Source organism: Emydura macquarii, unplaced genomic scaffold (genome assembly GCF_026122565.2).
Source record: "Emydura macquarii macquarii isolate MOO-44397 ecotype Brisbane River unplaced genomic scaffold, CSIRO-AGI_Emac_v2 contig_1551, whole genome shotgun sequence".
NCBI classification, from domain to species: Eukaryota; Metazoa; Chordata; order Testudines; family Chelidae; genus Emydura; species Emydura macquarii.
This window is the reverse complement of record NW_027131688.1, coordinates 6,379,458-6,396,631: the sequence shown is the minus strand read 5'-3', so window position 1 is coordinate 6,396,631 and position 17,174 is coordinate 6,379,458. Positions and strand designations below refer to the sequence as shown.

General features: G+C 41.5%; 1 protein-coding gene across 1 annotated transcript in view; it reads left to right on the top strand.

Moving 5' to 3' along the window:
• The first annotated feature begins 2,200 nt into the window (after positions 1 to 2,200).
• Positions 2,201 to 17,174, top strand: part of NEMF (nuclear export mediator factor) — a 33,060-nt gene continuing 18,086 nt past the window's right edge. The window contains exons 1-17 of the mRNA XM_067554732.1: positions 2,201 to 2,305; positions 3,331 to 3,399; positions 4,231 to 4,333; positions 5,453 to 5,578; positions 5,658 to 5,806; positions 6,042 to 6,109; positions 6,510 to 6,596; positions 7,426 to 7,502; positions 10,219 to 10,289; positions 10,380 to 10,455; positions 11,598 to 11,660; positions 12,393 to 12,470; positions 12,950 to 13,158; positions 14,887 to 15,078; positions 15,566 to 15,629; positions 16,235 to 16,323; positions 17,017 to 17,120. Coding sequence (XP_067410833.1) covers positions 2,247 to 2,305; positions 3,331 to 3,399; positions 4,231 to 4,333; positions 5,453 to 5,578; positions 5,658 to 5,806; positions 6,042 to 6,109; positions 6,510 to 6,596; positions 7,426 to 7,502; positions 10,219 to 10,289; positions 10,380 to 10,455; positions 11,598 to 11,660; positions 12,393 to 12,470; positions 12,950 to 13,158; positions 14,887 to 15,078; positions 15,566 to 15,629; positions 16,235 to 16,323; positions 17,017 to 17,120 — 1,684 coding nt within the window. The 5' untranslated portion in view covers positions 2,201 to 2,246. The remainder of the gene's footprint in view (positions 2,306 to 3,330; positions 3,400 to 4,230; positions 4,334 to 5,452; positions 5,579 to 5,657; positions 5,807 to 6,041; positions 6,110 to 6,509; positions 6,597 to 7,425; positions 7,503 to 10,218; positions 10,290 to 10,379; positions 10,456 to 11,597; positions 11,661 to 12,392; positions 12,471 to 12,949; positions 13,159 to 14,886; positions 15,079 to 15,565; positions 15,630 to 16,234; positions 16,324 to 17,016; positions 17,121 to 17,174) is intronic.

Genomic DNA, 17,174 nt, shown 5'->3' with positions numbered 1-17,174 from the left:
AAAGCATTGAGTACTTCAGCTTTTTTCACGTCCTCTGTCACTTGGTAACTGATCCCTGAGGGGGGCCAGGCCAAACCTGAGTGGCACTGCAACTCCATGCACCAGAAGCCAAGTCACAATACCTGGCACAGCCAGCCCTATGTTTTAGGAGCTACAGGTGTGGGGTGTTTTTTGTTTTATGTTGTTTTGTATGTTCTTCTTTATTGCATACTATTTTTCAAATGCAAATCCCACAGGGCTCTACTAACATGCATAGGACAGTGGGACTGGTGAGAGGAATTTGCCTGTTTTATCTCTGCTGGTTGGGCTAATGCAACTATGTGAGAGAAGGGCTGGGGATCACCCTTGGTGCTGACTGGAGTCGCTATGTCCTGCTGCTCACTCTTTCACCCCTTCCAATTTAGCTCTGTTCTCCAGGCAATGGACGGAGGGTAGAGGGCCCCTGTTCCCCTGGAGCCCCACTCAATTCACTGAGTTTTATTATAGTGTGCAGGTGCTGCTGAAAGTCAGCTCTCTGCTCCCTGCACCGTGTGGGTTTAGGGAGCCCCAGAGCTGGATTAAGGAATAACCAGAATAGGCTGGTGTGCACCTGAAGCCCCAGCTCCTGGAGTCTGATTATATCGGTAGTGCAGCTTTCAAGAAAAAAAAGTAAGTGTGAGCTTAGCCATCAAGTTTGCTAAGGAACTGCTGAAAATGCTGGAACAACAGCTCTTAGAGGGGGAACTGTACTCTTCATTTCCATGGGATAATAACTCCAAGGTGCGGTGCCCTAGGGGGCTGCTAACACGTACCCCAACCCATGAGCAGCAGCAGAACAAGAGAGATTTGACCTCCTCACCAAAGCAGGCAGTGCTGCTGGGCTAAGTAGTGAGACATTTCCCCTGTGAGCTCTGCTGTGAAGTGAGCAGGCGGGTTGAGGGAACTCCTGCTGCTGCTTTAGGGAGGGGTGAAAGGGGACCCTGCTGCTGCCTTTGCCTGTACCACGCAGCAGAGGGACTCTTGTGTCACACTGTGCTGACATTCGGGATTGTCCTAATCTGATTTGGAGGCACCCTGCTCTCTGACTAGTGGCCAGGCTGGAGGGAGCTGTTGTGTCTGGTCCGCGTGCAGGCGGGGTTTGGGTGCCTGAGCTGCCTATGTAGCCCAGTGGGCAGGCATGGGTAAGCTCCTTGCCCATGACATCACGTGAGTCACAGCTGCCTGTTTCCTCTAGTGCTGTGCTGGGAGCTAATTATACAGCTGGGCGTGGTGGCGCACGCCTGTAATCCCAGCTACTGGGGAGGCTGAGGCTGGTGGATCACTTGCGCTCAGGAGTTCTGGGCTGCAGTGCGCTATGCCGATCGGGTGTCCGCGCTAAGTTCGGCACTGATATGGGGATCCCTGGGAAGCTCGGGGCCTCCAGGTTGCCTAAGGAGGGGTGAACCGGCCCAGGTCGGGAACGGAGCAGGTCAAAACTCCCGTGCCGATCAGTAGTGGGATCGCGCCTGTGAATAGCCCCTGCAGCGTAGCCTGGGCAAGACAGTGAGACACGGTCTCTTTTTATGCAGCCACTAGACAGAGGTACAGGGTACCCCAGCGCCCGGTGAGATCCTGTGCAAGGGACAGAGGCACCCAGGGTCCTTAATGGGGTGATGGGGGCACCTACAAAGCAGGGATATTCTGTGCAGGGGATAGAAGCACCCCCACCCCGGGGATGGTTAGTGGGGGGGATGGAGGCTCTCCCATCCCAGGGTGACTAGTGGGGGGGGAGGGGAATGGAGGCTCCCCCATCCCAGGGATGGTTAGTGGGGAGGGGGTGGTTATTTGGGGAGGGGGTGGGATGGCAGCACCCCCACCTCGGGGATGGTTAGTGGGGGGGGGGGATGGAGGCTCCCCCACCCCGGGGATGAGGCGCCCACAGAGCGGGGAGGCGGGGGTCAGGGCCGCTGTCTCCGGCCGGCGGGGGAGGGGCTTTGCCGGCTTCTCTCAGCGCCTCCCGCCGGCCCTGGCCTGGAAACGCAGCTCGGAGCCGCTCGGCTCGGCTCGGCTCGGCCCGGCGGGGGGCGGGGCGGTCCACGCGCGGACAGAGCTCGCCTGAAACGCGCCGCACAAGTTTGTCTAGCCGGCTGTGCCGTCCGGGCCGGCAGCACTGCGCATGTGCGCCCCTGGCAACCGCTGCTGCGCTGCGGGCGGCGGTGCGGAGTCCGCGCGCGGGGGTCGCTGTGTCTGAGGGGCGCCTTGCCCCTCCCCCCCCCCCACCGACCGCCATGAAGTCCCGCTTCAGCACCATCGACATCCGGGCGGTGCTGGCCGAGCTCCGGGACAGGTACCGTCAGCGCCCGGCCGGGGGTGTCCCCCCGCCACTGGGAACTGCCCCCGTGTCCAGCTCCCCTCCCCCCCCCCGGTATGAGAGACTCGGGACCCCCCCGCTCACCTCAGAGACCCGGGAACTCCTCTACCCCCTGCGCCGTAGGGGGGCTTTGACCCTGCGTAACCTGCCCTTGCCTGGCGTGAGGGGCCAGGGGAACCCGGACCGTCCCGCTCCGCACACACACACACACCCCTACGCCCCAGGACCGGGGAGCCTTGACCGTCCTGCGCACACACGATCCGTTTGGTCCCATGGGAGCCCAGCCGCGCTTTGCACTCCCAGCCCCATTCCACTGCCCCGCAGCGAGCCCTCGGGCCCCATCCCACCGCCCCCTGGAGCGCCTAGCCCCCCACTGCCGTGGCATCCCACTTCCACCGGGGAGCCCTGACACCCCGCACGGTCTGATTGATCGACACGGGTCTTGTCATCCCTGTTACCAACTGCGAAGGAAGGGGCAGCGAGACCCGCTCTCCCTTGCGCTTTCTGCGGTGATGCTGAAAATGCTCCAGTCCCACCCAGGCTAGTTCTCAGCACGGGTTAAACCAGATGCCTGTCAGCAAGGGGCTAGTTTGCTAGTGTAGGAGGGCGTCAGTGATAAATCTGCGTTGCAGAGTTGTGCGCGTGCATTAGTGTCTCATAACGTGAATTGTTGCTGAAATCCTGCAGTTGTATTCAAGTTTTGTTCAAGTGGCTGTTCTAGTTTAGTTCCTTTTTGCATTTATTTCATTAACAGTGCTCTTTGAATTGTATCCTAGTGCATCTTTTAGTGCATCGTTTAATTGTATCGTAACTTTCCCTGGAGCGTCTCCATTTTACTACTCCTGCCCTATCACCTCTTCAAAGGCTATTTGTGTAATATATTGTAATCTAGGAAACTGAATTGTGTGTATATATAGATTCAGTTGTCACTGAATCTTTCTGACATGCTTGTGAGAATTCTATACTGGATTCACAAAATGTATTGTATTTTTGTTTAACAGCTTATTGGGAATGAGAGTATACAATGTCTATGATGTGGATAATAAGACATACCTTATTCGTCTTCAAAAGTAAGAACTTCTTAACGTTTCTGAACTCCTGTTTTATTCCTCCCTAAATTTGAGCCCATTTGTCTTGTATTATTTGCTGCTTATCTAGTCTTTCTAACCAGTTTGCCAAAAACTAGTTTTGTGTTGTTCTTTGAAGAAGATAAATATTTTTATCATGGGAGTTCTTAGGAAGTATCACAGGAAGATAACTATTTTTGCCCTTTTCACAAACAAAATACAGAAAATAAGTGGAAGAGTAGGTGTGTTTTGGGCCTAAATGTCTTTCTTGTAAATACTAAGAACAGTGCATGTGCTGTGATGATGATAATTAACTATGACCACAAGAGTTGCTGTTCTGAAGCAAATAGTCTGTGTAGTGTGATAGTTTTTACATACAGCTGGTTATTGGGGGGATGGAGAAAAGTCCCCTTCAGTCAGTCAGTTTCTGTGTTGGCCTGTTAGGTTCCTTTCAGGAAGGAGATAGCTTTCTCTTTTGTAATGCAGCTGACCAACTGGGCAGCGCTCAGGATGAGACTTTTCAAAATGACTTCCTGCAAAAAGTATGGTAATCCCAGATATTTTTGGAGTAATCAAGTAACCTCTGTATATCTAGCTCTGTAAACTTAAAAACTAACTTTGCCTTTTTGCTACCAACATGGCTTCAATATATTTCAACTGTTCTAATATTCTTTTCTATAACTTCATCTGTGAAAGATTTCTTGGACGTATAGTTGAAGGCATTGGGCTATCTCTGGCACTTTGGTGTACAGATCTAATGTAACAAAATGTCATTGGTACAATGACAAATTGATGACTTTTAAAGTGTCAAACTAGTCTTTATTTTGTCAACAGGCCAGACTGTAAAGCTACACTTCTAATTGAATCTGGTATACGGATTCACACAACAGAGTTTGAGTGGCCAAAGAATATGATGCCATCTGGCTTTGCAATGAAGGTAAATTGATCTTTCTCTTTCTGAAATATCTTTGAGAAGAGAGAGTGAATATCAAAACAGTAATGCTGCAGTTTCCCTCTGAGATGTAAATGAACTATTAAAGTATTGCCAACTAGATGAGTGGGTCCTGGTCAGGCAGATGATCATGAAGTGGGGGGTGACTGAAAGGAAGGGAAGGGCAACTGCAGAATTGTGAGAGACACAGAACTGGTACATGGTACTTGACAGCAGTCAAAATGTAGTTTTTAAGACTTTGATACTCAATCTCATAAATGTTCACTGGACTAGCCATGCCTATTGGAATTTTACTTTGACTAAGTGACTATATGATTATTATATAGGCCAGATTCTGCAGTCCCTATATAGGCAAAACTCCGAATGAATGGGAATCTTGCCTGAGTAAGGATTCCAGGATTAGACCGTCCGAGGTTTCAGGTCTTGAAGTGAACTATTAGGCTTCAGTTGATTAGGATTCAGTTGATTGAGTTCATTAGGCAAATGGATCTGTCATGGATGCAATCTGACTGCAGAATCAGATTACAGATTTGGTTACTTTAGTCCCCACTCCTGCAAAGAGAACCATGCAGGTGGACTCATGAAGAGCTTCAGTGAAATGCTTCTGTGCAAATGCCCCACTGAAGTCAGTGTGAGAATTGTGGGTGCAGGAATAACTGAGTGGAGGTCATTGCAGGATTGGGACCTTAGACTGCATTAGCCCTTTCTCTCCTTGGCATGGCAGAGACCTACAGGTTTCAGATAGTACTGCTGTTTTTATTACTGTAAATGCTGAGTGCTTAATAACAAAAAAGTTTAATTTTTTGCAATTTGGAGTTACTATTTTTCTTTGACGAGCAAGAGTAGATCAGAACTTGGTGGTTGTCAAAGTATGAGCAGCTCGTGTATGTAATATTCAGTTTTGTAAATTATACCAGTTCTTGTATTTGTCTATAATAAGTGGAATAAAGATAAGCAAGATAAACAAAGAAAGTTCAGATTGTCATGGGAGGGACAGTCATTTTTAAATAAATATTTCAGTTTAAAATACCATGAGTAGGACCATTCTGTATACACCTTATATACATATGCATATTTTACTGTTTCTCTTTTCCCCATTGGCAGTGTCGTAAGCATTTAAAGACTAGAAGACTTGTCAGTGTAAAACAGCTGGGGATAGACAGAATTGTAGACTTTCAGTTTGGAAGCGATGAAGCAGCCTATCATCTAATTGTTGAGCTTTACGACAGAGTAAGTCATAACCCTGTTTAGTCTATAAATTAGTACTTAATATGGACTCTAATAATGCTCAGTTTTGATGCTATTGCAGGGAAACATTGTTCTGACAGACTATGAATACTTAATTTTAAACATCCTGAGGTTTCGCACAGATGAGGCAGATGATGTGAAATTTGCAGTTCGGGAACGGTACCCAGTTGATAATGCTAAAGCACCTGCACCATTACCTACCTTGGAAAGGTAACTTTACTCTGTGTAACATGCATACTGTAAATAAAGCAAAGACCACTTTTAAATTTAAAAACGTTGAGTCTGAATAATCTGTTTTAAGCTTTTAGCATCATGCAGGTGATGTAGTGTTCATGGAATTGAAATTGTTTACTTTCTTCTTTAATCCAGAAAATATGGAAGATCTATTCAACATTATTCATTTATTCTTTGGAATAGCAGCTATTCTGCTTATTATGTCTCTTAGGTTGACTGAAGTAATATCAAACGCACCTAAAGGGGAACTGCTAAAGAGGGTCCTTAACCCACATCTTCGTAAGTAATGACATGCTGTTACAAAATGAAATGTGCAAACGGTTTATATTCATGTTAGATGTAATATGTAGATTAAAATAAAAAACCCACCGCTGTGTCTCAGAAGGCTCAAGACCTATATAAAAAATACAGAAATCTTTGTTAAAAGACTAGAATTTCAATACAAAGCCTGGCATACAAAGGCATAGGAACTTGGCTGCAATCCTTTTGTGTGTTCTGTATGGGTATAGGGATCTGTCTATGAAGCACTTGTACTATCAGGACCTTAGTTTGTTGAATTTTCTCAGTATTGGCCAGAGTCTCATTCAGTTTTGGAAATTAATTAGTCTTAATACAGATTTCAGCCTGAATGTTTAAACTGCTTTAAACATGTCTCATTTTGTTTCTCTTACTTTTATAGCCTATGGAGCCACACTCATTGAGCACTGCCTTATAGAAACTGGATTATCTGATAATGCCAAAGTAGATCAACAGATGGGAAGCAAAGGTATGTAGGAGTTTAATATTTGTGCACTTCAGAGGTTTGCTTCGCTATATTTGGAGGAGCAGAGAAGACACCCAGCCACCCTTCACTGAGGAAGTAAAAGGGGACTCAGCCAGGCTTGGCAGAAAACGCTGAAGAGAATGAATTAGAATAGTTGCTTTTGATTTGTTTGGAATATACAATTATGGGTTGAGCTGGTAAGGTTAGAATGACTAGTCCTGTAGTCATACTTTGCTATGAGTGTTTCAGAGGGAAGAACTATGTTAAGATGGTATGTAATACTTGATATCTATTGCTGTGTGAGATGCTGTAATAAAGAGCTTTATGGATAATGTTTCAAAAATAGGTAATCTCATTGTACACTCTTGCCCACGCAGGTAATTTCACACATCTAGTCCATGCTTTTTATGTGCAATTATGTTTGTGCCAGCACTCTTAGATTTTATGCATGGAACTGCAGTACCCTTTTTTTAAAGAAATATCTGTTTGAAAAGGACACTAAGCATCCATTCTTTACATTAGAAACAAGTGTCCATTTTTGAAGAAAGCCTCATTTAAAGATGCTTATTAGAATGCAGACTTTTTTTAAATGTACTAGAATCCTGGCTTTAGAGTATTTCAGGGAAAGGATTTTTGAAAATCTCATAATCCAGACTTCCCACAAGAACTATACATTGGAGAAAATTCCTCCATACACCTGACTAGCAATGCAGTTAATAGCATAGGTTAGTTTTTGTCTGTCAGTGTTTACCCTGTATTGGTTAAGTAGTACACTGTGTGTGAAAAATATCCCAAAATTCTTGCCTTTTCAAAATCCATTTTTTTCGTTTAGAAAATATTGAAAGGATACTTGCTGCTTTACAGAAGGCAGAAGAATATATGAAGATAACTAATAACTTTAGTGGAAAGGTAAATCTTAACTGATATCTGCATGGTTCTATTATGTTTGCAAATTTTAAAGTTAAAGCGTCTAATAAGAAACTAACATGCATTATTGTTCTTCTGTCATGTCAGATATTTGCTATTGCTATAGGATCCTTGCCTTGGACATGCAGCCTTTAAATGAGCTAAAGGAGTTAAAGGAACCTATCTGACTTGTGTGTCACCATTGTATTTATACACTGATAATAATTTTAACTTTTGAAGTGTTCAGGGTTATCAAAATAATAATATTCTGTAGTTCAATGAGGAATCAAAATGTAATTTTGCAGTTGTGTGCCATCAAGGTATTCCTGTGCCTGGCGAGCAACATGACTGTAATTTATTCTTTTACATTAATCTTAATGCAACTCGGGAATAAGGCCTGGAGTAGAAAGACTGCCTATTACGAGTAGGTAATAGAGATCGTTCTTTAACCCTGGGAATGTAGTCCTTGTAATTTTCAAACATGTATTAATTTATTACAATAATAGCTATTGAACATTCTCTGTGGGCCTGGGTCAGTATCTCTGATAATTTTCACATCTAGTGGCAAAATTGTGCTACAGCCCATCCACTCCTTTCTCTTCCATGTTATAAGGCAGCAGATTCAGAATGAATTCTTCTCTAACTCCAAGGAGGAAAACATTATCAGACAGCTTAACATTTCTAAATTTCAGCCTATAAGATTCGTGAGTAATCTTAAACCTTTGGAATACAACTTCTTTAAACTTTACATAATCTAATGCATCATCTAACTCCATTTAATTAAATACCTTCCTGACTCTTCCAGTCAATTTGGTGAGGAGAACAGGTTTCTTCTCTCATCAGGAACCTGATGAATATCAGAGTCTTTCAAAAGTAGACACAAATTCCTCAATATCCTCATTATCTCTGTAAATGGGACAGATCCTTTCCAGATCTTTGATGGAGAGAAGCGAAGAATTTTCAGACAGCGGCGGCAGACTCTTTTCCCCTTCCAGGATCTGGATCTGGATTCTGGCTGCTTCCATCTGTCTTTGATGAGCCCTCTCTACAGCTTGCTTGGCTCTTTCTTCAGCTTCTTTTTTTTATCTCAGCTGTCTTTTGCTTTTCCCACAAGCGAAGTTCTGCCATTTCTCTCTCATACCGAAGATGCTGGCTCTCTTTCAGCGCTTGCAGCCGAAGATCTTCTGCAGCAGCTACCTCTGAGAGAGAGTCAGGTGGAGACCCTGTTCTCTGGTCCTTGTCTGTGAGCAGATCTCTCATTTTCTGCTCTGAGATAAACCCTTACAGGGGATATTTTTCTCTCCTTACATAGTTGTTTAAGCTCTTTTGTGTTCATAGGCATTGTATAATCGCTGCTCACTCATCTTAGCTAACTTTAATTTTAACACTTTCAGTATCAAATTTTAAAATTCTGATCCAAATCCAAAACCCAAATGTTCTGGTTCCGTGGATCCTGCCACGACTACGCCACTGTGACCCGTCTGTGCCTAGGGTAGCCACCTGAAAATGCCAAGGTCAGGGCAGGCTGCAAAAGGAGAGCAGATTCTCCCAGCACTGGTGGGTGACACTGAAGTCAGACTTCCCAATCAGCCACAAACTGCGCTTTTGATTCCCCACACTGGTTATTTACTGAATTTCAGTTTCTGGCTCCCAATCAGCCATTAGGTCCAGTAAAGAGATCAGTTATTTAAAACTCTATGCTCTTTACCAAAAAAAAAAGTTCTCCTGACCCCAAAGGGTCAGCCACATTACCAGATGAATATCAGTTTGGATCTTACCAAATACCACGCTGTCAGTCAATCCTTTAGTAATTAAAATTAAAGGTTTATTACAAAAGGAAAGAAACAAACCATAAGAGCAATCAGACACATACAAATGATTTGAAAGTCCATATATATCAGGTTTCTAGTAGAATTGTGGTGTCTGCAGGCTTGTATAGTCCCTCTGGTATACATCCAGTACCTGGATGGGTCTCAGTCCTTTGATTCACAGCTTAGTTGTAGATGAGTTGATTGAGAGGTAGGTGAAGACTGACTGAAGACGGAAGACTGACTGAAGACAAAATGGCTGTCATGCAGCTGCCTTTTATGTCTTTTTGCCTTTGCCATGCTGCTTGTGGAAATTTAGAGGAATAAGATGGAGTCCAGGGTCACATAAGTAAGTCCTGGTGACTCATCAGGTATATCCCTGGCTTCTCCCCCTGGGCCCATTGTACCTGTGAGTTTCTTTAATGGGCCATTAAGCAGGCTAGTGCTGCAGCCATCCTGTCTGGGGTGTCGCCCAGAAACATAGCACAAGTTGAAATACAGATACAAACATATCCATAACTTCCATTACAAATATAACACATGAACATAAATATTATCATCTTACTTAGCACATTATAGCCTTTCTAACAGTACCTGACACAGCATATCTCATATGAATTATTATTATCTGGACATACTGATGTTAAATAATAAAATAATATACTAAATGCCGCCCCCCACTACTCCCCCAGTCCAGCCAGTGTCACAGTCTGATATAGGTGAGTGGCCAGAATTTTACCTGCAAAGTCACTTAGCCCCATAAAGTCTCTACAAAAAATGCTTACCAATGGATTTAGTGTCAGATGTTTGTCTGGTGTTAAACTGTTCCTTCCTGGGCAAGAAAGGGAAAATACCTTTTATGATTCCTGGAAATAAAGGAGTATGAATATTTTTTTTTTTTTTTTTTTTAGGGTTATATCATCCAGAAACGGGAGAAAAAGCCAAGCCTGGAGCCAGATAAACCTGCAGAAGAAATCCTTACGTAAATATTTGAAGTATTAACACCCTTTCTTACCAGAGTGTTTAATATAAATTAATTTTCAAGTGATATTCTCAAATGTATATTTTACAGGTATGAGGAATTTCATCCTTTCTTGTTTTCTCAACATTCAAAGTGTCCGTACATGGAATTTGAATCATTTGATAAGGTATAGTGGTTTTGTTTATATTGTAATAAGTAGTTTATTTGACTGATACTAAAAACATTTAAGCGAATATGGTGCTGAAACTGTTCACTATTACCTTTTTATGCTTTGTTATCACTAGTTAGTTTGGTGTGTAAAATCAATAAGTATCCTACAAAGATATACAGGCTAAGTCAAGTACTTTGTCATGACTACAGTTGACCCAATTATATTCCCAATGTGTCTGTCATGTTCAGTAACTGTGTTGGTCCCAGGACATTAGAGAGATGAGGTCGATGAGGAAATATTTTTCATTGGACTAAGCTTGTCTCTCTCACCAACAGAAATTAGTCCAATAAAAGATATTTCTTCCCCCACTTTGTCTTTCAAATGTCCAGTAACTGAAATGTAGCATGTGGCATTGGGTGAAAGACGTGTGTGTGTTCAGAAACTAGCTACTCTCTGTCTTCACTTGTTTAAATGTATTTTGCTGCTGGTTATGTAGGAGTTTATAGACTGTAGGTTTATTGCTGAGGGTAATAGCAAAAATATAAATATGGTGAATGTATGGCATGGAATGTCACCTAAAAACAAAATCTTTGCCCTTCCTGGTGCTTGGTTAACTAAGGTTAGCATAACCTGTAGGTAATTATTTTATACTAAATCTGATCTCTCTATTCCTCACTTCGCACACTCCTGCCATGCCTCCCCATCATGTTTGGACCACCTACCTCACAGCACTGGTGATTTCCGTAGCATAAATAAACTTAAAAAAAGGTTTATTATAAGCATAGTTTCTGTCTGTTGAAACCAACCACAAAGAACTGTATTGGACTACATATGCCTGATCTGGAGATTCTGTTCTTATTAACCAATTGATTATGATGGTTCATTGCAGAGATGGCTGTACTTACAGTAGTTTTACAATTGGAACATATTTAGATTAAGGAATGAGTTCCTTCCTTCACTATATCATTTGCTCATATGGAATTTGGCACCTTGGATAGGAACAGCAGGGAAGTTGTTTAAACCCATTTTAGAATCAGACTCCTGTTTGCAGTTTCTGCAGTCTCTTAAGAACAGAACCTCCCCTTTCTGCTTACTCTTTCTAGTTCAGGTTATTGCATCTTTTGAGATCCTTTAAACTGACTTTTTTTCTCTTGAAGGCAGTGGATGAATTTTATTCCAAGCTAGAAGGTCAGAAGATCGATCTGAAAGCTTTGCAACAGGTACAGTCTCATTCAGAAACAGAATAGCTGACATAACGCCTTTAGCGCTTCAGTTTGCTGGACATCTGCCTGATTTAGGGGCCTTTGTTGTGTATGGCTTGGTGGGTGGGTGCTGTCTTGTTCAATTAAAGATAATGGGTTGGCTTGTATGGAGCAGGTCTGAAGTTGTATGCACCGGCACAGTTCTTGTTGTGAATTTACTATCACTATGACTGCTGCTATCATTAGTGTTAGGATGTTTCCTTGCATTCCTCTTAAACTGTTCATACACAGCATTGAATAGCTAATCAGCCAGGGAGCGCCTGTCCAAAAATCACTGAAGTGGCTTTCACTACACTTTCCATGACAGTGCTCAACAGAATCCTGTTTCCACTGCTTGCTTCTCCATATTGTAATAGGACACAGTTGGCTATGTCTTCACTGACGGTGGCAAATTCGCCGCCGTCAGATCGACTTCTCTGGATCGACTGAGTGGTCAGTGACGACCCGCTCAGTTGATCCAGAAATCGACATATTAAGACCACCTTCTCAAGTGGCGCAGTGCAGTGAAGATGGTGCGCAGAACAGAAGCAGAGACTTTGACGGGAGTTACGCAAGATTTCTGCGTAGCTTGTGTAACTCCGGTCGACTGCCACCGAATCTTCAAGGTAAGTGAAGACAAGCCCTAAGACAGTAGAATATAAGGTACAATTTGTAATATATTTTCCCTTTCTTCTCTTTGTCTGTTGAAAGGAAAAACAAGCACTGAAGAAGCTGGAAAATTTTCGTAAGGATCATGAGCATAGACTAGAAGCTCTTCATCAAGCTCAGGTAAAACTATGTTTTCATAAGACAAGCTTTAAATAGAAAAAAAATGTAATGTTCCATGCAGTATCACCTCCACCATAAGTTGTGTTCCTTAATCATAGAATATTAGAGTTGGAAGGGACCTCAGAGGTCATCAAGTCCAAACCCCTGCTCAAAGCAGGACTAACTTCAGCTATATGCTCACTTGAGATAACAAACTGAAGTATTTATTCACTAACAAGCTCCCTCTAGCTTCTCTCCCTTCTTGGTGAAGTGTGAAATTAGTGACTATACACTGCTTTTTGTCAGTGCTTTGCATCTCTCTGGAAGAGGTCAGCTGCCTGGATCCGATTGTGAGATCAAAACCTGATTTTGAACACTGGTGGTGGTCAGTTTTAGTGTAATTGTATTAATTGTGTGGATTCATGTTTCTTTAATCAGCATTTTTGTAAAATGTAATTGTTTTTAGCTTGAATTATAAGAGAGCTTTTTCTTTCCTGAAGGAAATTGATAAGGTAAAAGGAGAACTCGTAGAAATGAACCTGGAAATAGTTGACCGAGCTATCCAGGTGGTTCGCACTGCATTAGCCAACCAGATAGACTGGACTGAAATTGGAGCAGTTGTAAAAGAAGCTCAGGCTCAGGGAGACCCTGTTGCGAGTGCAATCAAAGAATTAAAACTTCAGACAAATCATATCACAATGCTACTGAAGTAAGTATGTTGTAGATCAACAAGACATAATAAAAAAGGGACTAATCCTACAACTAGCAAGTTAACTAGGAAAAGAGTATCTTCAGTTGAATTTACACTATTTGGAAGTTAATAGATATCAAATGTGTTCATGGTGCTGGGTTATAGCAACGTTAAAGTGTGAGGGCTTTGTGAACAGACAGGCACTGATCCAATGTGCACTTTTCTTTCCTGGTTTTTCTTCAGTTCAGTTACTGAAATAGACTCTTTAACCATATAAAAGCAAGAGCAAACTGATCATATTTAAAAAGTAGTAGGAAACATCTGAGTGGAAAAGGCAGTAGTGACCAAAAGCACTTTTACCTGCACATTCTAGGAAACCTGCCTCTCCTTTGGTTTGAAGCAGCAGGCAACACCAAGCAAATTATGCAAAACAAATGCATTAAAAATTAGTAACTTAGAGAAACTTGACATTCCTTGATGCCAAAAATAAGGGAATCTAGCTGAAAGTTTAACATGCTGCAGGGCTAGTAGGACAAGATGGCCACATGAACAAGTTAGAGTTCAAAATTCAAACCGGTATGAACTGTCATTCAGATCATTCTGCTCCCTCCAGGAAAATCATCACAAAAAGCTGGGTATTGGATCAGTGCCTTGCCTTTGATGACTCTTAAAAATCAAAAAAGTAAATGAGGTACAAAACAAAAGGGTCCTGCAGGTATTGGCAGAAATATATTTAAATTGGTACAAATATATTTTGTGTAAATGTATTGGAAATCTCATAATCCTAAAACCAAATATAAGAGAGATCCTATTTTTGAGCTGGTATATAGAGACCCCTGTCAGGAAGCCTTAGAGAGAGTAGAAAACTGATAAAATATTTTCCACTAAGTCAACATAGAAAAAGAAGGCCATGAGAACTGTACTGATAAGCAAAAAGTGAATATCTGGGTTTCCAGTTATATATTCCAGCTTCTGAGTAGAATGTGGGGCTGAAATAATCTTGCTTCTGCTCACTGTCACAGTTTGCTTCCTGAGTTAGTTTGGGGAATTTGTGTGGCCTGTCTTATACAGGAGGTTGGACTAGATGATCACAGTAGTCCCTTCTGGCCTTGGAATCTATCAGCCTCTCTTCTATTTCAGTTTGTTTCACAATATGGATTAAGGTCACACAATTTATCATACACATAAAGATAGCTGCAGCTACAGAAGACAGTGGAAACAATAGTATCCTTTGCTGTGTGATTCAGAGATCATTATTATGCTATATGCTGCTCTACCTCCTTAAGGCTACACTTGTCAAATATAGCAATAGAAGGCAGAGTTCACTGTGCTGATCAGTAGCAAAAGCAACTCAAAGTAACACATGCTCAGAATAGCTTCATGTTAATGGAACCAATATTTCACAAAATCTCAGACCATTACCTGTCTTGCATTTGCTGTGATTAAACATAATGAGCCACAGCCTTCCCTTCATTTTGCACAAGGGTGCAAGGGTAGAATGTCCGACATTTGTTTCATCTTGGTTCTCCTCCTCCTGTCTGAAAGTGCATCATCAAAACTGTTGTAATTATACATATATCTTCATTCATAACCACAGCGCTTTCTTCAGGTTGAAAACAAGAATGTGTATCTTGGGTGGTAATATTTACAAAATTAATGGAAGGAAGAATGCATCTTACTAAAGTTTTACAATAAAAAGTCTGGATTACTTTTTAAGACAATCAGTATACTTCTGTATTTTGGTAGAAACCCATATGTATTATCGGAGGAGGAGGAGGAGGGGGAGGAAGATGACGACGCTGATCATTGGAAAGAAGTTGAAGAGCCAAAGGGGAAGAAGAAAAAGCACAAAAACAAACAGCTGAAGAAACCTCAGAAAAACAAGCCATTGTTGGTTGATGTTGATCTCAGTTTGTCTGCTTATGCCAATGCCAAAAAGTAAGATTTAAAATATGTGTATTTTTAGTAGTCTGCTTTCTTACCAGCTTAATTTCAGTAGACTCTGCTACTATCAAAGAAATCAGACTTTTTCCTACGAAACTGTTCAGAATGTATGGATCTACCTTTGTTATATACTGTCCATTCCCCTGCCCTCAGAATGCCATTTCTCTGTTAACAACTATTTTAATTTAATTACACTGAGCATAGAGACATAGGACATAATGGCTACTTTGTCTGCAAAGCAAATATAAAGACAGTCCTCTACATTTCTAAAGAGGATAATAAATTAATTACTTCATTTCAATTGATTCCATTTTCAGATGAACAGTGATGTGCAATAAGCAAAAGAGCTAAGCCAAACATAACATTTTCCTTATCAAAATGAAGTATTTACTGCTGGCATGAAGTACCATGGGAAGAAATAGGCTATAAAAATGAATTACTATGCTGGGATTTGAGATGTAAATGGATTTGTGTTTCACAGATATTATGATCATAAGAGACATGCAGCCAAAAAAACACAGAAGACAGTGGAAGCTGCAGAGAAGGTATTTATTGTTACCTTTTCCTGGTTTGTTCTGAATGTTGTTTATTGCTAAAGCCTGAAACTGAACTTTCTAATGTACCTTTTTATGTTAATAATACAGTTATGCTGATTTAATGTTTCAGCCCCCCTCAATGAAACTTGCCAAAACAATTTCACCAAACATAGGACTGACAAGTTTCAACCTTGAATCATTTCATTTCTACAGTTATGAATGCCTAAAAAAGGGTTTACAGCAGAAATGCTGACAGACCAGTAACTATGGCAGCATTAACAAGAACCATTATGATCAAGTAGCTGATGTTGTTTTCAGAGCACATATTTTAGAGAAATTTCAACATGACAGGGTAATAGAGACATGCCTTTTTCAAAATTATGAAGATTTTAGGACAGGCTTTAATGAAGTGCCTCTAATTTTGCATGCACAGAAATAGTTTTTAGACCTGCAAATTGAATTATATGCCAAATGAGTGGCTGTATTGTCTCAAACTACTTTTACTTCATGTTTTTTATAAATTATGGTATTTTTCTTCATGTTTTACTGTTTGGCTATTGCTTGTATGATCACTGCATTTGTAGAATTGGGAATGTCCATGTTTATCTAAACAGGCATTCAAATCAGCAGAAAAGAAGACCAAGCAAACACTGAAGGAAGTTCAAACAGTTACCACCATTCAGAAAGCAAGAAAAGTTTATTGGCAAGTAAACGTTTGATAGTTACCCTCTCAGACGCGTGTGTAAGTCTGTGCAAATTTAAAAGGACACTGTCAACGTGAAATTTAATTGGTTTTTTAAAAAAAGAGGCATCTACTGGCCGGATTGGGGCTTATGACTAAAATCACAACAACTGGCAGGGAACATAAGGGCAGATGAAGCCAGTAGATGCACGAGGAGGAGGGCGGTTCAGTGTTGCTCTGCATACGCACACTGGTCTACCTGTGTGCATCCTTTTGCAGGATTAGGGCCGTGTTTTCCCAAAAATTTAAACGTTTTCTCTTTGCTACATAAAAGACCCGCACAAACAGGTAGGGAGACTGACTATGGACCAGGTGATATCAAATGCACACAGAATAAACCTGGAAAATAAAAAAATACTTTTTTCCCTTTTTTAAACATCCATTTTTAAAGTAGCAATTGTAGTTAAAAAATAGACTGTGATTTGCTTAATGTGTTCTTTTAAAGAACATAATTGACAGTATAATTACATTTGTACAGTATGACACATACATGCATGAAACTGCATCTGGTCAACAAAATAATGTATCTTTGAGAATACCTGTCTTTCCACATATAACTCATTAAAGTTCAGAGACTCTGGCAGAAACATACCTTCTGTAATAGGCAATCAGTTCCAGTTATTTTACACAGAGCCGTTTGATGTAATTTGACAGGTTTGAGAAGTTCCTGTGGTTTATTAGCTCTGAAAATTACCTCATTATAGCTGGAAGAGATCAACAGCAGAACGAAATGATTGTGAAGCGATACCTGAAATCAGGTTAGTAAGATTAAATCAAGCATGTCAACATAGTTCTTGTTTTCTTTGCTGATT